Below are 23358 nucleotides of genomic sequence, written 5' to 3' on the forward strand. Positions count from 1 at the left end.
CTGTTAATGCGTAAAAGTGTGAGATTATTTATGATATTAATCCAATGGATGATAAACTTTATTACAGCACACACATTTTTCTATTCAAGTAGACATATTTATCACACGCACTGGGATGAGAGCACATTGTTTCACAGTCTGTAGTATGTTCCTGCTGATGCGGTCAGCCTCACTATAGCGTATGAATGAAAGAATGAATGAATTAATGACGTCACCCGTCCGCGCATACGAAGACACAGGCTTCATCAACTGACTATAGATCAGTCCATCAGATATAAATCTATATCTTTCCTAAAGGATGTCATTGGTAAATGAAAGGATTGCATCGATGTCTAAATATTATTTCCTGTCAGGTGTCAGATCAGATCCACACATCAGCTTTTACTGGACAGCTCGCTTTCTAAGAGAACTGATTGGTCAGGAGGCGGGACTTTAGCACTTGCTCGGATCTTAGCCAGAACAAAACCTGCTCCTGACCAGGTTAGTCGTTCAGCCTAAGTTACCATGGTGATTTAGCTCTTATGTTAGCGATCTTCGTAGTCCAGCACACACTGATTAAATCCTGGAAGTTAGCGCGATAAAAGGCCGCTAGTGTTCCTCTAACTATGAATAATAATATTGACACACAATCTCTTTAAGTTTTTAAATAATACAAATGAAAAGCATATAATCCAGGTCAACTTCCAAAAAGACTAATAGTTTTTTTCAGATATAGGAAGTGCTTTGAAATGTAAGGGTAATAAATTAACATTAATTTCAATCCAACATTGCAGATTTTTCTAGATCCATGACATTAACATAAATTCTGCTCTAATTCCGTAACAACATGACAGTACAGTAAACTAACCTGTCTCATGTCAGTCTGCAGGCACACCTTAAAAACAGCGGTTTGTGCATGTCTTGCACTGACGTGCACGGACAAACCAGCTCTGCATGAATAAAGATGCAAATTGGCCGGATAAAGATGTATAATATTAACAATAAGCGCTTGAAGAAGTGGCACTAGTGGTTGCACCATCTCAACTCCTTAATTCACGAGTTGTTTGCAGTAAGAAACCATTTTTATTACTTACTAATTGGTACATCGCTTTTGTGACTTTTATTATGGAATAGATCTTGGAGAAACCAAAAATAGAGCACATCATTTGTATTTTTCAAGAGATAAACACTTGCACAAATTCACTTAATAAACACCCCCTTTAATTGTACTTGTTTTTATCTGTTTTATTCTGCTGTTTTTATTGTGTTTATTTTAATGACTGCCCTGTACAGTGTCCTTGGGTGTTCTGAAAGGCGCTTTTAAATAAAATGTATTATTATTATTATTATTATTATTATTATTATTATTATTATTATTATTATTATTATTATTATTATTATTATTATCCCATGTAAATCTGGATGGACATAGGTGTTTCTTTCTTGTCACAGTCAAGCAGGTTTCAGCAGTTTTGGAGACTTTCTCACTTTGTGAGCAGTAAATGTCAGTAGACAGGGGCTGCTTTTGTACAAAATAACAACTGATCTTATTATGGGCTGGGCTGTATATGGTGTTAAACTGCGGCTGCGCCCTCATGTGCGCTCCTAGAGAGAAGGAGGGGGGGAGGGAGTAGACATCATCATGTTGTTGACGTCTCTTCACTCTCTCCAGGTCGGACTGGAGGAAACACACTGACGAACATCTTTGTAATCTCTTATCTCCTGGATTATTCCTCTGAAAGAGGGGAATTAGACCAGCTCATGGTTTTTGGTCACTTTACGCAGCCCTCCTGAAATCTGTAGGATGATTTATTTACGTACTTATTAGTTTTAGTCGTTTTATTTGTACATTTGGAAGAATTGTGTTATAGTGAAGGACTCACATGATGCTAAATGATTGGGATTTTTTGGTTAAAACTATGAGGCGCGGAGTCGGACCCTGGATCAGGAGTCAGAATTTTAGACCAATTGGCACCAGTTTGTCCTCGTGAGAAACTTCTGACCCCCTGGGATGGAAAGAGAGCTGAGACCCAGGCTGTGTTACCTGATTAAAGGAATGCAGGGATATGGATTTCACCTGCACGGAGAGCGCAATAAAGGAGGACAAATCATCCGCACAGTGGACCCCGGGTCCTCGGCCGACCTGGGGGGGCTCCGGGCCGGGGACCGGGTGGTGGAGGTGAACGGGGAGAACGTGGAGAGCCAAACTCATCACCAGGTGAGCGATGGTGATCATGTAATCACTGTTTTTAGTCATTATCACAGACGTCAGGAAAGTGTCAGAGGTGCAAACAAAGACTTGTAGACCTGTTGGACCACTTTCTCTGGCCTCAGGACGAGCACTAAATGGGTCAATGTTTTCCTGGTGTGGGGCTCACTGTTACTTTGTTACCAAAATGAATTACAGTGGCTTGAGAATGTAAAATCTTAATGTAAAAAAATAAAATAAAATAATGTAAAATAATAATAAAATCAAATGTAAAAACTCTCGTCACATTTTCATAGCCGAGATGTTATGAACATTTAGCTCACTTTCCTCACATTTAGACCATTTTTCCTTCATTTGAGACAAAAATTCATGTAAAACAGCATGTTTTGTATCATTGTTAAAAATGTGTAAACATGAAAAATAAATCTAAATGTAAAGGTTAAATGTAAATCCAAATGTTAAATCTAAATGTTAAATTCATATCTAAATGTTAAATTCATATCTAAATCTAAATGTTAAATTGGTCACCAAGTGTAAAGCTAAATGTTTAGAAAATATGCGTGTAAGGACAGTGGTGCAAATGCAAAGGACCTTGGCGGGTGGGGACTGTGGAGTGTGGGCAGGGCCTTTTTATGACCAGCTCATTTGTATAATTTCAAAACATTTAGCTTTACACTTGGTGGCCCATTTAACATTTAGATTTAGATTTAACATTTAGATTTAGATTTAACATTTAGATTTAGATTTAACCTTTAGATTGACATTTAATATTTAGATTTCACTTTTACATTTAGATTTAGATTTATTTTTCATGTGTACTCATTTTTATATATAATAATATAGAGCATGCTGTTTTACGTGAATTTGTCTCAAATGAAAGAAAAATCAGCTAAGTGTGAGCAAAGTGAGCTAAATGTTCAAACTATGTCGACTATGAAAAAGTGACCAAGTTTTTACATTCAGCAGTTGAATATTCTCTAATTCTCTATAGCAGTGATTCCCAACAAGGGGTTCACTGTGAGGGTACAAGAGCACATTGTAGGGGGTACTGAGAAACATTTATCCATCAACTTCAAAAAAATAATAGGAAAACATTCCTAGGTCCTTTTTTACGCTTTTTTCCGGACAAATTTACCACAAACTAACAATAATATTGCTCAATATAATGCTAAATAAAATATTTCATATTGCAACAGATTCTATACTTTAGACCAGAGGTTCTCAACTCGTGGGTCGAGACCCCAACGTAAGATTCGCTGGTCAATTTTTATTAGGTCATGGACATTCGAGTTCCTTCGAGTGCTTTTATTACGTAGGGGATTTATTCATGCGTCTGAGTACCTTTAATTCACACCTCCAAGAAAGAGTAGATATTTTAGTTTTTTTTAATACAAATTAAATAATCATTTAATGTTTAACTACTAATCAGATTACCAGAAGAAAAGTAATTTTTTTCATACGTTCAGATAAAAGCTGCTGTTGCCTACTTTTTATTTTAAAAAAGCACTATCAGAAGTTTCACTATTATCATCGCAAAATTTCAAAACTGCATTCTGTATAATTTCAATGTAAAACTACAACATTGTTTGTTCTAAAAAAAAAAAAAATGCTGTGAACTCCAAAAAGTTCTTCTGATGTGAGTCGAAGATGTCACCATTTTTTTTTTTCTCCACAGGTTGTAGATCGGATCAGGGAGGTGCCCCACCGCACCAGGCTGCTTGTGGTGGACAAAGAAACCGAAGACTACCTCCTCAGCCACGGCCTGGCCTGCACTGAGGACATCGCCATTGAAATGGGAACCCTGTCCCCTCGGCCCTCTCCCATGTCCACGCCCTCTGCCTCCCCCATACCTAGGGAGACCTCCCCCCTGTTAATCAAATCCAAACACTCACTCATGTTACGTCACTCCAGCGTTGGCTCGACCATCAGCATTAGCACAAGCATACTCAAGAGATCCTCCATGATGTCCAGCTCCACCACAGACACAGAGGTAAAGTTCTTGCGGCACAAGGTTTAAAGTTCAAAGTTGGAGCGTTCACAGTAAGAGAGTGGATAGTTTTCTGGAACCAAAATTCAGCCCTGGCATTTTGTGTCCAGACCAGCCCACTACATTATCAGAGGACACCAGATGCCGTTATTAAGTCAGTGATGCTCAACATGTGGCTCTTTGTCTCATTTTTGATTATTATTCCCCCAGAAAACCTTAAAAGGGGGAAATTTTTTAACCCCAATTTTTACCTTTTTTCTTTGGCCATTTTGCAACTTCCTTTGTCCCATTTTTGCCCCTTTTCAAAAAGTTCTGACACTTTTTTCAGACTTTAGCTACCTTTTGACAATAAATATCCCTTTTTTCAAATTTTTTGTCCATTTTTGCAAGTTCTTTATGACACTTTTATCCAATTTTTGTTCTTTCTTTAATTTTTTGGGCCACTTTTCATCCAATTAAGCTAACTTTTGCCCACTAAATACCACTTGTTTCCTTTTCCCCCAACATTTTGCCTCTTTTTGTTCCACATTTTGCCCTTTTTCACTACTGTTTGCCACATTTTGCCCATTTAAGCTACCCTTTGCCACTACATACCACCTGGTTTCTCTTTAAATGCCATTTTTTTTTGGCCACTCTTGACTACTTTTGGCCCATTTTAGTCACTTTTCACTCTTTTCTTGCCAAGTTTTTCGCCACTTTTGGACCATTTTTGGCCACCCGTTAATATATCTACCTCAACTCGCTCGTCAAAACAAAAAAAAAAACAGGTAGCGGATGACAGACCCTATTCCTCCCTCTAGTAGTGTAGTGCCATTGCGTACCCCTATTTGAGAAACACTGCACTAGAATAAGGAAATCACAATAATATTTGATAATACCAAAAATACAGAAAAGGTAAACAAAGTAAACAGGGACAAGATAAAAGGATTAAAATCAGTTAAGAAGTTGGTCAACAAAAACAAGAAAAGTGTATGAAAACAAGGTAAAAATTGAAAGCATTTGGAGTTTTTAATCACTTAACCGTGATCAAGAAGAAATAAATCACTTGTATTCAACTGTACTCAACTCACATATTCACTCTGAATTTCTCAGTATGAAAATGCGTAAGGCCAAAAACAAACTGGCGACCTGCCCAGGGTGTAACCGGCCTCACGCCCATATTGGCCAGGAAGAATCCTGAACAGGACAAGCAGGTATAAAAGACAAATAAATAGAAAGATGTTTGATTTACTCAGCCTTCATTTCCAAGAAATAATGTCACCTTTAATATGAATTATGGAACAAGACATTAAGTCATAGAAGTAAACAATTTGAAGGAATCCTTGGAATAAAGATGATCCTAATATAAAGTTAATGAGAGTGATGGGGTATCGCCATTATCTAAAGTGTGAATGGTTAGTTGTTTACTGTCTGGAGCTTTAAACCCTCTGGCTAATTTGGTGGTTCGATCCCCTTAAAAGATGTATGTTCAGCAAAATCTGCACAACAAACATTACCTAAGAGTAGCAAGAGAGGTTAGTCTAAGCCAGTGTTTCTCAAGTGGGGGTACAATGGCACTGCAGGGGGTACTTGAGAGAGGGAGAGAAAGAGAGAGAGAACACAATTTTGAACAACTGGACTTCTATGCTTTTACTTTGTCAAAAAATAATTATCGAAAAAAAAAAGTTTTTGGGGTTGCCAGAAATTCTTGATATCAAAATGGGGTCACGATCCAAAAAAGATGGGAACCACACTAAATAGTGTTCTATTTCATAATATTTTGTGAGATGTCTCACTATGGGATGTGACCTCTGTCTACATTCCTCAGAAGCACTCTATTTCACTATGCCAATTCTGATTGGACAGTCTGCTGGGATGACCCTCCCACCTCCTATAAAAGCAGGATACGGACAGGTGCGCACCATTCAAAAACCTCTTCTCCTCTCAGCTATCTGGCGTATCTTAATTCTGACCAGTTTAACTGTCCGCAGACGGGATTTTCTTTCTTTCCAGTCGCTGACTGGACTAGCGCCTGCTTAAGACCACACCAGGTCGAGAAGTGGTTAAAACAGCTCTTACCTTGCTCTGCTCGGTGAGTACTGTCCTTCACTGCCGCAAGGCACGTGAAACCTCCGAGCCTCAGCTCCAGCTGACTGCTCCATCCAACGCTGCCGCTTCAGCGCACACGTTGGTCTCCAGCGGCCTCTCACTCCGGTGACAGCCTCGCTGCTAGCTTTGTGCCGCAAAGCCGGTGCTTACAGACCTCAACACACCTAGCTCTCCGGGCTCCTGCACACGTCAGTATCCCTCCTGGGCCCTCAGTACAGCCCGGCTCCGGCCCCATTCCACAGTATCCGAGCTTCCGAACTCCAGCGACCCAGCTGCCATTCAAAACCCAATGCTGTCCCTGATGTCTTGGATGTTCCGGCTCACTGGCCCAATCGAAGACGGAGGCCAGAGCGCATACGCGTATTCTTCTGCATCACCTGTCCGATCTAGGATTCATGGTGAATACAGAGAAGAGCGTTTTGTCCCCTACACAGGAAATAGTCTTCTTCGGCGGAGCAGGTGAGGTCATTCAGGGCGTGCCTTACGCTGTTCCAAAAGAACAGATCTGTCCGGTTCAGGTTGTGTCTTCGGTTACTCAGTGTCTTCGGTGCGGTCAGTTTTTCCCAGGTGATGCGAGAATCATTCTCGAGGCCCACCCCGGCTTTTGTGCCAAAATTGGTGGGCTCGTGTTCTCCCATTGACTTGCTGGCCTTTTCTGCCTCACAGAGTGAGCAGCGGCCTCATTTGTTGTGTCCTGTTCATGCGATCTGCACTTATATGGGCAGGACAAGGTGCCTCAGGAGGAGCGATCAGCTGTTGGTTTCCTGGGGGAAAGCCTGTCACTAAGCAATGCCTGTCACACTGGGTGGTGGAGGTTATTGCTTTGGCTTACTCGAGTCAGGGTCTACAGCCGCCTGCGGTTCTACGTGCACACTTGACTCAGTCATCCTGGGCTTTGTTCAGGGGAGTGTTTGTCCAGGACATCTGTGCGTCGGCAAGCTGGTGCTCGCCCCTTACGTTTGTCCGCTTTTACATGCTGGACGTATCCGCCCCGTGCGTGGCACGGGTGGTTTTATTGTCCTGATGTAATCAGACTTCTACCCTGAAGGCTGGTGCCGCTCGATAAGCATGTCTACACTACGGGAGTTTCCATATCCCACAGTGACACATCTCACAAAATATTATGAAATAGAACTTTAGGTTACTCTCGTAACCCCGGTTCTATGAGTAATATAAGTGTCTGTACCTGTCCGTGTCCTCCTTTTATAGGAGCTGGGAGGTTCCTCCCAGCGGACTCTCACGCTTCACCGGCCAATCAGGATTGGCATAATGAAATAGAGTGCTTCTGAGGAATGTAGACAAAGGTCACATCCCATAATGAAACATCTCACTCATATTACTAATAGAACCAGGGTTACGAGAGTAACCTAAAGTTTCTTTCCACTTATTTACAAAATGAGATTCTTTAAAATGTGTTCTCATTCGTTCATTCCATCATTATGCTCTATAGTTGTTTCTAAGCAAAATATTGTAGTTGGACAAAGGGGGTACTTGGATTCAGAAATGAGAGGAAGGGGGTACTTGAGCCAAAAAGGTTAGAGAACCACGGGTTTCCTGTTCCAGTAAATATATGGTTAGGTAAAAATGTGTACAACATGGGTAAGATTGTAGGCCTCTATAATCATTATAGACATTTTTCTTGGTATAATTTCGCCCCCATTCACAACTTCCTTCCAATGTTAATGCTAAAGCTTTAGAACACTGTTTTATGATACTTTAGTGTCTCTTAGGGATGAAAGGGTCTTTTTATGCATCTTCATTCAAACACCTATGTTGTTTTCACCGGAGAGATAAAAGTCTGTCCAAATTGATTGTATTTCCTGCTGAAAGGCAGAAACTTGGGAGCTGCTGCTTAGTCAGATTGGCTGATGGCATTAAATAACAGAGCAAAATTAGAAATTTGGATCCCACGGGTAGTGTAAAAGGTTTTGTGAATATATTGCCGGGTTTTAAAGAAACTCAGACACAAACTGTATTCAAGAATTTCACCCAATGCATTTTTTATCACTCATCTACACCTGACCTTATTCATAAATAGCAGGCTTTGACAAAGCATCTTTTGTGTGAGTGCTGAGATGAAACCTCAACAACCATTACATTCTAGTACTGTGGGAACCTAAAGACATTTGGTTTCTCAGCCAAAAAGCAATGGCTAAAACGTGAAAAATAAATGTTTTTAGAACAAATAAGGACAAAATAATGATGCATGCATGTAAAACAAAGGTGTACACATTTGCCTGTTAGACACCACGGTGACATCCCAATGAAAGAGAACCAACTGTCAGTTATGGAGCTCATTGTTTAGACTTTAAACAGAAAACCAGGGTCCTTAAGACAGTCAGCTCATGTAAAACTGACAGCTGTTTAGCTGATGTCAGCGTAAATACAGGCTGATCCTTGTCTGGCCGTCTTCTTAGTACAGGTTCGATGAAATGACATAAAACACAAAACAAGCTGTTCCCATGCAGCGCAGTCACGTTTACACAAAAAGAAATGACAAACATGGTTTGTACAGGTACTTAAACTGCTGAATGCATTATTTTTGTGTGGTTTTAAACCGACTGAAAAATGATTGTTTTCTATGTGTTTTCCACCCTGCTAAATAATAATAACAATAATTATTGAATTTTATTTATAAGCGCTTTTAAAAAAGCTCAGACACTTTACACTCAAAACAATTACACATATGTACAAAAGAAACCAGCAACGACAAAGAAAAATACAGAAAATACAGAAAATAAGTAACAATCATAAGTTAAAAACTAGTTTAAGAGTTTTGAGGAGTGATTTGAAGGTTGGAGGGTCATTACAGTGTTGCAGGGAGTGTGTTCCAGAGGTAGGGGGCAGCTACGGAGAAGGCTCCGTCCCCCCAGGTTCGGTGCTTGCTTTCTGATAGGGAGAGATAGGAGGTTGGCTTTAGAAGAACAGAGGTTGCATGCAGGGGTATGAGGGTCTAGGAGAGCTGTGAGGTAGGAGGGGGCTTGGTGGTTAAGGGCTTTATGGGAGCCAGTGGAGATTTTGAAGGACAAGGGTGATGTGTTTGTGTTTTCCGGTGTGGGTGAGAAGGCGCGCAGCAGAGTTATGGATGTATTGAAGTTTATGAAGGATTTTGGATGATGTGCCGAACAGGATGCTATTGCAATAGTCGAGTCTGGATGTGATGAATGTATGGATAAGGGTTTCAGCAGCAGAAAATGAGAGTAGTGGACAGAGGCGAGCTATGTCTTTTAGGTGAAAGAAGGCAGTTCTAGTGAGCTGGGTGATGTAGTGGTTAAAGGAAAGCTGGTTGTCAAAGATGACTCCAAGGTTTCTGATATGAGGGGAGGGAGAGAGACTGGAGTGATCTATTGCAAAGGAGAAGTTGTGAAAGGAATTTGTGATGGATTTGTGGCCCATAATTATGATGTCTGATTTAGCATAGTTGAGGGAGAAGAAGTTGGCGTGCATCCATTTCTTTATTTCATTGAGGCAGTTTGTCAGTGTTGAACAGGTTTCATTGGTGATTGAATTGGTGGAGATGTAAAGCTGGATGTCATCTGCATAACAGTGGAAACTGCATTGTTACATTATTAATTATCCAAATCCCATGGTACGTTTATGCAGTGATAAAAGCTACGCCAGTATTCAAATAAATCATAAACACATAATAGAAAAGTATGGCTATTGTTGCTATTAATGTATGCTCAAATTTACTATTTACCAATAGTTAATAAATAATAAAGTATTAATAAAAAAACAACTGTGAAATTATTTCTAAGGACAAAAAATGTTTATAGTTTCCACTGAGTTTTAAAATGAAATCAATAATAAATTACTTTTCAGAAAAGCGCATGAAAATGGTTATAACCGATCATAAGATCATGCAGGCTAAAGCAATAATCTTTCTTTTTTATTAATATCTAGTTTGAAACTACACCACAAAGCATGCTGGGATAGCTGCACTCTTGTTGTTGTAAAAGATTAGTTAGGAATTCATAATTGCTTTCTGTTTCAGTTTCTACCTTGAAAAAAACTGATAAATTAATGAATAAAAATGAGTAGAAAATGATAGAATAGACCCAAGTTAGGTCATTTCACTTGAAAACTAAGATAATAAAGTAAATCTATTAGTAGTACCTTCACAGGGTACTGAATACGCAGACAATATTATTTTGAAAAGTATTATGTCATCATTGTTTAGCCCATCCCACAGGAAGTTTATTAATCCACGGAAGCTCATGATTTAATAATGAGATTACATCACATCTTAAATGTCTCGTTTTATTTTGCCTGCTAATCAATAGTTTTGGTATTGGAAAATTTGGAACAGATTGTTGTGAAGGTCATTGAAGTTCTTTGGTTTGCACTCGATCAGCAGCACGCACAGAACAGGCAGTCTTTGTAACGTCACTGTCGCTCATCTTGCAGCTGACATTCACATCATTGTTCTTGTAAATACAGACGTGATGTAATTGTGGCAAACTGTTAATATTATGACAGCATGTACCCGTGTACATTTGCCTTGCATAAACCCTGTGCTAACCACTGGTACAACCACTATCCACGCAAAGGAAAACTTCAGTTGTCTTAAAAGAGTCAAATAGAAACTAAAGCAAGAACGTATTGTCTTGTAAAAAATAGTTTAGAGGTAGAGTCTAATGTGAAGTGTAATCTAAATAGAAGGCAGAGATCATTATGTGCACATTTGTGACAGAGTGTGTTTGTTGTGTAACTTCTGTGAAATAGAGAATATAATTAATTTCTTATTCTACTGTTCAATTTATGATGATTTAGGAGATTTGCTTTTTAGGATAATGTCCCTGATGAATGCTGACCTCTTCTGGTTTGATGATCACAAAAAACTTGAGTTCTGTTTGAGAAAAGGAACCTTCGCTATAGCACAGGGGTATCAACTCATTTTAGTTCAAGGGCCACAAACAGTAAGAACTCAGTTTGACCTCAAGTGGGCCGGACCAGCAAAATCCATGTTTTTGCGAAGGAAAAAAGCACAAATTCAAAACAAAATCGAGAAAATTAAGTAATTTTCTTGAAATTCGCAACACAATTTGCCAGAATTCTGTGGGATAATTTGCGAGTTTTTTCAGCTTTTTAAAATAAATTGTGATTTAATATTACTATAAATATTTGCAACCCCCCGATCATGTTTTAGCTACAACTTAAATGGTAATTTACAAAAAGTCCTGTTTTTGCTGTAATTTCTACTTTGATCAAAATCTTCTTGAGGGCCGGACTAGATGATCTTGGTCCACAGGCCTTGAGTTTGACGTATGTGCTATAGCAGATTTTATCTGCAAAGGATGAGGCAGAGTTTACTGTTTACTATTGAGCTGTGAAGAGATCATGCAACTTTGTTTCTGTTATGATTTTTCCTTTGTCTTTTAACTGACCAACACTAAATAAAAGTATCTATCTATCTATCTATCTATATGATCAATGGTGTCAATGAATGAAATGCCTTTGTTTATATCTATTTCTTAAAATATCTTATGTCAGTTGTTTCTTAATGATAGGGGTGTATTTCGTCTGTCTGTCTGTCTGTTAATTCGGTCAAAATGACATATGGAGTAGAGATATTCTGAATCTAAAGATATTTAACCAACACACTCACACTGTCTCCACCCATGTGTTGCCTTCAGTCTCCTGGTAATGGAGCAGAAAGAACATAGAGTTCTGGCAGAACACCCTCAGGTCAGCTTACCGAGGAAGCCGCTGTCCCAACTGTGTCACCAGACGGTCAATATCAGGGGTTACCCTCAGGACAAGAGCTAATCCAAGTTGCACACAGCCAGGATGAACTGGGAATCAGATGATGAGACAGGGAGATGGTTCCTCCAGGGTGTGATTTCTAGAGACTGAGACCTTTGGCTTATTGTTGGTGGCCACTTTCTCCTGATGAACTATAACACATGTACAGTAGGGCAAAAAAGGTTTTAGTCAGCCACCAATTGTGCAAGTACTCCCACTTAAAAGATAAGAGACCTGTAATTTTCATCATAGGTATATCTCAACTAGAGAGACAAAATGAGAAAAAAAAAATCCAGAAAATCACATTGTCAGATTTTTAATGAATTAAATGGTAAATCACTTGGTAAAATAAGTTTTTGGTCACCTACAAACAAGCAAGATTTCTGGCTCTCACAGACCTGTAAGTTCTTTTCTAAGAGGCTCCTCTGTCCTCCACTGGTTACCTGTATTAATGGCACCTGTTTGAACTTATCAGTATAAAAGACACCTGTCCACAACCTCAAACTGTCACACTCCAAACTCCACTATGGCCAAGACCAAAGAGCTGCCAAAAAACACCAGAAACAAAATTGTAGACCTGCACCGGGCTGGGAAGACTGAATCTGCAACAGGCAAGCAGCTTGGTGTGAACAAATCAACTGTGAGAGCAGTTGATAGAAAATGGAAAACATACAAGACCACTGATAATCTCCCTCGATCTGGGGCTCCATGCAAGATCTCACCCCGTGGGATCAAAATGATCACAACACTGGAGGACCTAGTGAATGACCTGCAGAGAACTGGGACCAAAGTAACAAAGGCCACCATCAGTAACACACTACGCCACCAGGGACTCAAATCCTGCAGTGCCAGACGTGTCCCCCTGCTTAAGCCAGTACATGTCCGGGCCCGTCTGGAGTTTGTATTTGGATGTCTCTCTAGCATTTGGATGATCCAGAGTGATTGGGCCAATGTCATATGGTCAGATGAAACCAAAATAGAACTTTTTGGTAAAAACTCAACTCGTCGTGTTTGGAGGAGAAAGAATGCTGAGTTGCATCCAAAGAACACCATACCTACTGTAAAGCATGGGGGTGGTAACATCATGCTTTGGGGCTGTTTCTCTGCAAAGGGACCAGGACGACTGATCCGTGTAAAGGAAAGAATGAATAGGGCCATGTATCGTGAGATTTTGAGTGAAAACCTCCTATCAGCAAGGGCATTGAAGATGAAACGTGGGTGGGTCTTTTCGCATGACAATGATCCCAAACACACCGCCCGGGCAATGAAGGAGTGGCTTCCGTAAGAACCATTTCAAGGTCCTGGAGTGACCTAACCAGTCTCCAGATCTCAACCCCATAGAAAATCTTTGGAGGGAGTTGAAAGTCTGTGTTGCCCAGCGACAGGACCTAAAACATCACTGCTCTAGAGGAGATCTGCATGGAGGAATGGGCCAAAATACCAACAACAGTGTGTGAAAACCTTGTGAAGACTTACAGAAAACGTTTGACCTCTGTCGATGCCAAAAAAGGGTACATTACAAAGTATTGAGATGAACTTTTGTTATTGACCAAATACTTATTTTCCATCATAATTTGCAAAGAAATTCATTAAAAATCCTACAATGTGATATTCTGGATTTTTTTTTCTCATTTTGTCTCTCATAGTTGAGGTATACCTATGATGAAAATTACAGGCTTCTCATCTTTTTCAGTGGGAGAACTTGCACAATTGGCGGCAGACTAAATACCTTCTTGCCCCACTGTATACACACACAACAGTGTCCACACCTTACACAACAATTGGAAAGAAATGGTGAGAGCCAAGTGTCATTTAATATTTTACTTAAAGTAGTACATTTTTTGTCGTGGAACAGTTTCTTAGAAAAGAGGTCTGCTATATTACATTTAGTTTTTGCCCAACCCTAATCTTCACAATGTATTAAGATCACGAACAACAGCCCTGTAATGGAATCTCTGTGAAAGCCACATGGTGTGATACAGTGTTGTTATTCTTAAGATCTCAATAGTTCCTGATTATATGATACAGATATAAAAGCATCCATGTCTCCGTAAAAATCCACAAGTGTCAGAATAAATGACACCCATGTGTTTGTGTCTTTGTCTGCTCTTGACCGGAGTAGAGAACTGATTTCTCATGTGTGTGTGCATTGCCATGAATCTCACGATACATGTCACGATATGATAAATCCTGATACTGTATATATATATACATATATATATATATATATATATATATATATATACTGTGTATATATACTGATACTAAACAATACAATATACGTTGCAATATCAATGATTACAAATATCACCTTCACAATTACAAAATGGTATGAAATACAATTTAAATTTAAAACTTGTGAAAACAAGTAAATGGTAACTGACTGTAATTCAAGTACCAATGTCAAAAACAAGTGGTACTTTTATCAAACTGTCAAATTATGTTTTTCAAAAAACTGTTTTCTTCTACAACAGACTCTGATTCTGATAAGTTCTTAAATTCTTTTATTTTTTTAAAGTAACCACACACATCTGTAAAAGTTCCCAGTATGTTTTATAAAAATTAAATGCTATTGACTTCCAAGCTAAAATGCATAGAGGAGTGAGGTAGTTTAACAAGGTCTGATGTGGTTCACTGACACCTAGTGACCGGGCGTTTACGTGCTATGCGTATATAACCTCAATTAAGTGTTTGGTTTTTTTTGTTAAAAAACGTAATTTAAAAAATCAATTCGGACGTTTTTTGGACCGAATCCTTACTTCTCGTCCCTACCAGGAGTGTTCAAAAACTACATCACATCAGAAGCATAGTCAGTTGTCTACAGAGCAAAGTTCTGGTCCAGATGCTGTAAATCGATCTGAAAGCATCTCATCTTGAAATCACAATATGATTAGAGGGAAAAGAAACAGATCTTTAAGTAAAAAAAAATAAATAAAAAAACAATCCTCAGGTTTTTACGTCTAATGTGTGTGATCTTTGATAAAATAACTTGTTTAGAGCTTTATTGTGTTATTTATTTTTCATTGAGTTTACTGGCAACGTATGAATGCCACTCAGTTCCCTTAGATTTATTATTATTGTTTTATTTTTTATAGCTGCAGGTTGAACCTTCACCGGAGCCGAGCCATGAGCTTCTGCCTCGTCTGTGTCACCTGCTAAAGGGAGAGCAGGGCTTTGGTTTCAACCTTCAGAGTGACAAGAAAAAGAAAAGCCAGTTTGTACTTGTTGTGGACCCGTGTTCCCCTGCTTATCAGGCTGGCGTGCGAGCTGGAGACAGAATTGTGGAGGTACATCTGAATTTTAGCCACTTTGTTCATTTCAGGCAGCACTCCTGATATTGACCAGGTCTGTGCACTGATTGGAGGTGATTGGATTATAGAAGATTAGCTGGATTGAGGCCCAGAGCAGATCGCAGGGTGAAACAACCTTGTTTTGTTTCCATCCTTGCACGCAACATGTCATTGTTTACTTGGGGTTTTCCTTTTTACCCTCTCAATAAAGTGCGATGATTACATTTTGTGGTAAGAAATGTAAAAGCAGGAAGGGAATCATTCATATTAATTAGTGAGGATGGATAGCCTCACTACTGTTTTCTTACTTTATTACTTGTCACCCAAATTTAGTTCGATTTTATCGACGAGGGTACAGAAAACGATGGACACTCCACTCCGTTTATTGATTAATTATCAAACTTAAATTTTAATAATTTATTTGTTAATAATTAATTATTAAATTAGGGACATCAGAAGGAAAATAGCCTTCTGGATAATTCTGCTATATTTTCAGTATTGATATTAATATACACTGTCTCTGTTAATGAATCCAATAAAAGTACATTAAAATTGTTCCCATTGAAACCCACTGGAACAGTGACATCATAGTACAGTGTATTGGAATGGGAAAACTTTTGAATTCCTACATTTAGTCATGATAATAAAGTTTATATCGGCCCTACGGCGCCGACTGCTGTTAGTCATGATTTGCATAGTTCACTGTATTAATTATACTGACTCCGAGGGTTTCAGTTCATGCATCCTCACTTGCATTGTCTTCTGGGAAATGCTGTTTGTCTACTTAATTACTTTCCTTATTTTGATCTTTGTTTAATGGCTTGTTTTCTATTGTTCAAGGTGAATGGCATCCCCACTCAAGGTCTGAAGCACTCAGAGGTGGTTTCCCTCATCAGAATGGGAGGGGAGGAACTTAAACTCTTATTGGTTGACCAGCAGACAGATGAGCTCTTCCACAGAATGGGAATCACCCCAACAAGCAGTCATATTAAAGGTACAGACGCACAAACTGATCAAAGTGGGGTTGACTACAGGAAATCAAAGCCATCTACAGGCTTGTCTCTATACAATGAGAGGACACAATGAGAGGTTGCACATCTACAAGTACATGGCGTCCTCGTCATGGACCATAAATAGATCGGTTTCCAAATGTCTTCCACAGAAATGGACAAAGCCAGCTGTCCAGAGGTCCATGGACATGTGCAGTGAGACGCGACACGTGTCTTTTCAGTCGGTGGAGGTGTATGCTCTGTTCAAGGCTGCAGTGTGTGGAGGAAACAGACAAGACCTAAACAGGCACTGTAAAAAAAAAAGATCCAGCTTGATGCCAATTAACAAGCTGGACGTATTACATTTTTTAAAAATACTTAAAAACTATATCTGAAAATAGTAGATACTCTATCCACAGCCTCCAGTGCAGCAGAAGAGCTGCAGAGGTGGGCAACTCCAGTCCTCAAGAGCCACTGTGCTGCACCTTTTAGTTTCCTTTGAGTCTTTGTACAGACCTAGGTTGGAGTCAATTACAGTTGTAATCGCATAATTCATAATTAATTACTATTATGGCTTAATTATAATTGCAATTTAAAAAATCTGTTGCTGTTGTAATTGTAATTGAGAAAGAAAATGACATGAAAATTCTCTAAAAATTGTCAATTATAGTTTAATACAAAACTAGGGAACCATGTTGCAGTTCTATGTTCAGTTCTACATATATGTAGTTAGTTAACAATGATCAGAATCAGCTTTATTGGCCAGGTATGATTAACACACAACAAATTTAACTTCGATAGACTGTGCTCTCTCTCTATGTACAATGTAAACATTAAATAATAACAACTAACTAAAAATATAAACAAATAAAGACTAATATGTACAAGACTAAATAAGATAATAGTGCAATGGTGAGCAGTGCAAAATGATGATGAAGTAAACACGAGGTAGTTATCAGTTTTTCAGTATTTACAATAAGATTTTGCTATTAAGTGTGTGTTCTTAAAATGTGTTTCATATTAAGCTTTTCCACATTTCACCATATTAAAAAAAAAAAGGATATATTGAGGAGTATAGCGACACAAAAAAGGCTCAGATATCTACACCAAAAATATTAAAACCTATATTTTCATTGATTAGGAAGCCTGACAAGGTAACCAATAGATAGGAAATAAATTAGATTATATATATTCGTTTTTAGTGTATTCTACAGCTGATTTAGGACCCGTTTTCATAAGAGATGCTAACAGAAAGCTAACACAAGAAGAAGGTTAACTTTTCTTAGGTTATTTATTTCAGGCTCAGTAGTAATTGAGAACGTTATTATAATTGACTCTCAGGGGAAAATAATAATTTTATTTCGAAAAAATGCCAGTCACGTTGACTGGGTTGGTTGTAAATGACTTTCATAGACTAAAAATAATTGAAATGCAATTGTGCATGGGTAATTGAAAACGTAATTGTAACTGAAAACTGTAATTGACCCCAACCCTGCTGCAGACATCTCAAACATGCAGAAAAGCCTCCACAAACTGGAGTTTCCAACCTCTGTGTTTACAGTCTTCCTCGCTGTAATGCAGACCAGAGCACTTCAGGAGCCACAGTTCACTCCTTTTCAAAAATAAAACATCTATTGAATATGTTTTATTGATTTAAATAGCGTCAACGAGTAATCTGTGTTTGATAATGTTCCTTTTTGTCTGCCCTCAGAGATCTATGTTGATGCCACAGCAGCCGAACCTGCCCAGCCGACCCCCTCCCCGTCCTCCGAGCTCCCCACTGCAGACCCGCCCATCATTAACGTCACACTGTCAAACTCTCCAATCACACACTCGTCCCCAAAACCACGGACTAATGGAAGCTCGGCATCCCAGTCCTCCAGAAGTTCCACCACCCAATCAGAGATCAGCAGCTCGGACATGAGCATCCAGGTGAAATGAAAGCTGCATGAGACAGAATTCATGCACCCAACACTAAAAACAGAGTAACTGAAGAAGAGTTTGCACTTAAAGGTGCAGACCGCAACTTTCAGCACCCTGCCTCCCCGCTGCTCTCTTGCCCTGCCTCCAAACTTTCCAAAGTCCCTCCCTCAGAGGAGCTCTACAAGCTAACGTTAGTCCGACAGCAACATCACAGTAATATAGCATGCTCTATTATAAGCATATTACTGCAATGCTTCTCTATTTCAATGTGCACAAACCTCAGCAGCAGCAGCAACAACACAGTGTTACTTACAGCAGCCCACACAGAGGCTGCTGCGTGCACACGAACAACACATGCACCACAGAGTTCTAGTGTAACAATTACACATCAAACATAATGTAAATCAAGCAGCAGTAATTATCTTTCAAGCAGAAAAGTCACTAATTCCATCTTCTACTCCTCCAGACCATACACTGTAAAAAAGACGGCGCAACAGCCCCAGGAAAGAGGCGGGGGCTGTGAGCAACAGCTGGCAGACAGTCCATCAAACACAATCTTGGCTCTGATTGGTTGTTTTAGCTCGGTCGAGGTGCATTCTGGCATTCTTATAAAGTTGCAGACTGCAAATTTAAAGCTGCTGGAAAATAAAACATTTATCAGTTAAAGACATATAAACCACTTAAAGATTATTTGCTTGAAGAAAAAAAAGAGACATAAAAGGTTGAAACTGCAACTTTGAAGTTTGTTTTGATCTTTACTCTCTTATTAACATTGTGGGATGTTGAGTCTTGTAAACAGATGCATGGAGGTGTTTTTTTTTTTTTTTTTTTACCATGATTTGTTGTGATTCCTCCCCAGGACAGTGAGTCGCTTGATACCATTTTTGTTCTAGTTTGTTCCCAGTATTCCTTATGATATCACCTCACCCTTCGCTACATTAAATTTTGGTTGGATTTGGATCTTTTTGTGTAAACCCCCCCAAAAAACATCCATCATTCTTGTGGCACAACTTTTAGTTTATTTTTGACACTTCTATGCATTCGTCTACATCCCATAATGCAATGCACGAAACCTTTCCGATAATGTCAATAAAGCCAGTGTTTACAGCAGGGGTTCTCAACTGGTCTCACCCTGGGACCTACATTTTGATTAAATCATTAAATTGTGACTTACTTTTTTTTAGGATTTAACCAATCTAATTTTGTTTTTCAAAATTAGCTGTTGAAAACACACATATCTTTTTAAAAACATAAATCTATATATTTTTCTGTGCAACATGCATTTCACAGCATACCTGTCAAGAGTTAAGTTTCTTTCAAAATAAAAGACAAGTCCAACACGAGTGACATTTAGTATTTATTTATATTTGACCAGCTGTCTGTGACCCACCCAGTACAGGTTCGTGAGACACTTTTGGGTCCCGACCCACCAGTTGAAAATTGCTGGTTTACACTATAGATTTAAACAAACATGCAAATGGCAATATTAACCTTTCTCACTGAGAATTCCAGGGGCCACAGTGGGGGACAGTCGCTGCAGTGGTTGCCTAGTATAAATAGTGTGAGTAAGTGTTGGTGGTGGTCGGTGGAGCTGATGGCGCACTATGGCAGCCTCGCTTTCGTCAGTCTGACCCAGGCCAGCTGTGGCTACAATAGTAGCTTACCATCCCATTTATGGAAGTTTGGGGTAGTAATACAAAAATTTTTTTTTTTTTTTTCAAATGTATAAAAGCTAAATTAAAATTTCCAATGGCATCATATCAAAAACATGTTTTATGAGGAATACCTAGAATATGAAATGATGACAAATTTTCATTACAAAGATATTGCAAGAAAACGATGTCACCGGGTCATTTTTGACCCACTTATGCATCTAAAGGTAAAGTCTGTCCATTGGAAATGTGTCTGCAGATTGGTCCCTAAGTCCAACATTAAAATAAACACCCACATCCATCCATACCTGCATATCAGAATCACTGCCCCACTGGAGCCTATCCCACTTTATTCACACAACACAGACAGGTTGCCAGTCCCTTAGTGGGGTACACACACAAGACAGATAGAAAGGTACAGACACAGAATATGCTTGTATCCATTCCCCTAGAGCAAAAACATGTATTTTTGGTATTTTCAGATTCTGAACAGGCCGTAGGAAATAATTTGTGGGATCAACTCTATCTGTGTGTTGACCCTGACATGGACAGGCTTCCTGGCCAGGTTGAACCACAACTTATGTCCTGAATTACAAATGTCAAACTCAAGGCAATTTGGAGAAAGTTAAAAATACAGAAAAAAACATAAATGATTGTCTAAATTACCAAGATCTCTCAGTCCTTGTAAATATACAAATTGAACAAAACTCCACAATATTTGGAGGATTTTTCCACACTTTGATCACATGACTTTTAAATCTGAACTTGTTCAAAGAACTTAATTTTATAGAAATGATTTCACATAATTTCCCCAAATTAAATAAAAATTGGTCACAAAATCATTGAAATTTAAAAGGGAAAATCCTGCAGGGACTGATACCCGTCACTTATTGCCTGGATATTGTCGGCACCTTACATACTTTATGTATCATTTATGCGTTGCGCAAGGTGCAAACTTAAGAACAATAATGTTTAAATTGATAGTTTTCCCACCTAAAATCTGCAGCCCACTAAAGATCAAACTATATTTGGCCCCTGAACTGTAATGAGTTTGACACCCCTGTCCTAAATCGTCCTCTGAAAAGAATAAGCGGGTATAGAATATGAATTACTGAATGCATATTTTAATGACAAGGTAAATGATAACCCTCTATTTGTATCATAGGTTCCTGATGAGGATGAAGGACAAGTTCCAGACCCTTTTTTGGACAGCGGTCTGCGTTTAAGTCCCACTGCTGCTGAGGCCAAAGTAAAGGTCCTGAGAACCCGCCATAAAAAGAGAGCGCCCCCGATGGACTGGAGCAAGAAACAAGAGATCTTTAGCAATTTTTAACACAAAACACTTGGGAGAAAAACTTCAAAGCCTTTTGGTCAGACTTTACTTTCAAGTATCAGACAGGCACCTTGTTGCAGATTGGACACAAAGAGGGTGAAAGCAATCAAAGTTTAAAAAAAGAGAAAGAGCGAGAGAGATGGAATTTTATGTAGTGGTGTGCATTGTATAAATCCATTCTATATTATCAAATAGCATTGTATAGATATTTGCTTTCAGTATCTGTAAAGGCAGATAATTCTACACTGGGCTCATTAAACAATGACATTTTTTGAATGGGACAGCAGTAAATAGAGACTGGGATGTGTAAACAATCTGGACAGTGTTTCCCTTATTAAGACTATGAGCTTCTTCTTCCTTTTTCTTTTCTAAACATTACTTTAATGTTTTAGTCTTCTAGTATTTCACGTAATGTCTTTTAAACAACCGAGTTATGTCTTTAGTGCTAAACAAAATCTTGAGCTATTAGTATTTATTTTTTTTTCAAAAGAAGATAACGTGACTTATAGATGTAAATACAGACAAAATGGGATAAGCTAAATGTAGGAGAAGGGACTCGGTCCATCTCAGTGCTGCTTCTAGTAGATGCTGCAGAGTGAAATTCTGGATGCCATATACGTTTTTGTTGAAGCTTTTTTGAAAAATGTTCAGTGGTTGAATTAAAGTTTCAAATTAAGAGTAAAATGTGACAATTCAACTTTATGATGCACCAACAAAACCAACTCATGGCACTTAATATATAAAGAATAAGGCTATGGTTTGATGAAAAAAACAAACATTTCCACATGAGCAAGCATCGGCAACAATGGAGAACAACTCTTAATAGGAAATTAATGCTCACTGTGAATAATTTTTGTAATAGGTACTTTTGAGGGATTTTAGTCAACAGTTTGAAAAAACTGTAAAAAGTATAAATATTCGAATCAATCTGGCTATGACAGGTGGAACTAAAACATTGTACATGCAGACCTGCTGTGATGGAAGGATGTCTCATACAAAGAGTTCTCTTTGAAAAGAGAAAAGTAATAATTTTTCACAAGGTTTCTTGCATATTTTTTGTATTTATTTCTATTGTTTGGGCTCTTTAGATCAAACTAAAGCCCAAGAACTCTGCTGTCCTATACGTCTTAATTGTCTCCGTCAGGCTTTTAAAACACGCTGGACAACAACCCTCTATTACAGATACATCTTTAAAAAATTTAATATCATGTAAAACTTCAATATTTTTTGTCACTCAGTTTCCACAGTGATGATTTGGACTGCCATGTCATCGGTACTTTATGCTTCCTTCTGCTGGCAAGCTTTATGGAGATGCTGATTTCATTTTCCAGCAGAACTTGGCACCTGCCCACGCTGTCAAAGGTACCAAAAGATGCTTCAATTACCATGGTGCAACAATGCAGATGACCTGAAGGCCGCTATCAAAGCAACCTTGGCTTCCATTAAATCTGAGCAGTGCCACAGGTTTATTGCCTTCATGCTATGCTGCACTGATGCAGTAATTGGTGCAAAAGGAGGCCTAACCAAGTACTAAGTGCATAGAAATTGACATACTTCCCTAAAGCCTGACATTTCTGTTCAAAATATCCTCTTTGATTGATCTTATGTCATGTTTTAATTTTCAGAGGCACTGAATTTTGGGTTTTCATCATCTATAAGCCTTACTCATCAAAGCTTCAATAAATAAAGGCTTTAAGTATGTCACTCTGTGTCATGAGACTATATCACATTTGGGTTTCAGTTTCTGAAATGATTGACAGAAAATATTGAACTTTTTCATAATATTCTACTTTTTCTTTTAAGATGTACCTGTATCACAACATGAACCCTCTGGTCTAAAGATTGAGATCAGATCAATCCAGTCAGGTTCTGGGTTTAATTCCTGCAAGTTCTTTTTGAATAATATGTTACGGTTTTATTCATTGAGACACTTTTTTTTCAGGAAATGTACTTTGATCTCCTGACTTGCTTCGACTATCAACTGCCAGTCTTCTTCAGAGGCGTCTGCTCATCGATTTGATGTTTCCTTGACTTCCGCGTAATAATTCTAGCAAGTTCTTTTAGAATGTGTTAAGGTTTCATGTATTCAGATAACTGTTTTTTTTTTGGAATTTTACTTTGATTTCCTGACATGTTTTGATTGTCAACTGCCAGTCTTTTTCA

At 38.6% G+C, this 23358-nt stretch overlaps 1 protein-coding gene across 2 annotated transcripts; it reads left to right on the top strand.

The window, feature by feature from the left end:
* Positions 1-1637: 1637 nt before the first annotated feature.
* Positions 1638-21879, top strand: nherf2 (NHERF family PDZ scaffold protein 2). Of its 2 annotated transcripts, XM_028452416.1 has the most exons (6): positions 1638-2197; positions 3864-4178; positions 15104-15295; positions 16139-16292; positions 17999-18219; positions 21028-21879. In XM_028452416.1, the coding sequence occupies exons 1-6, from the start codon at positions 1991-1993 to the stop codon at positions 21193-21195; spliced, it is 1257 nt and encodes a 418-aa protein (XP_028308217.1). In that variant the 5' UTR covers positions 1638-1990; the 3' UTR covers positions 21196-21879. The 2 variants fall into 2 exon arrangements, with proteins under 2 accessions (XP_028308217.1, XP_028308223.1); XM_028452422.1 differs by lacking the exon at positions 15104-15295.
* Positions 21880-23358: the final 1479 nt, after the last annotated feature.

This window comes from Gouania willdenowi, chromosome 1, assembly GCF_900634775.1.
Source record: "Gouania willdenowi chromosome 1, fGouWil2.1, whole genome shotgun sequence".
In the NCBI taxonomy this organism is placed as follows: domain Eukaryota; kingdom Metazoa; phylum Chordata; class Actinopteri; order Blenniiformes; family Gobiesocidae; genus Gouania; species Gouania willdenowi.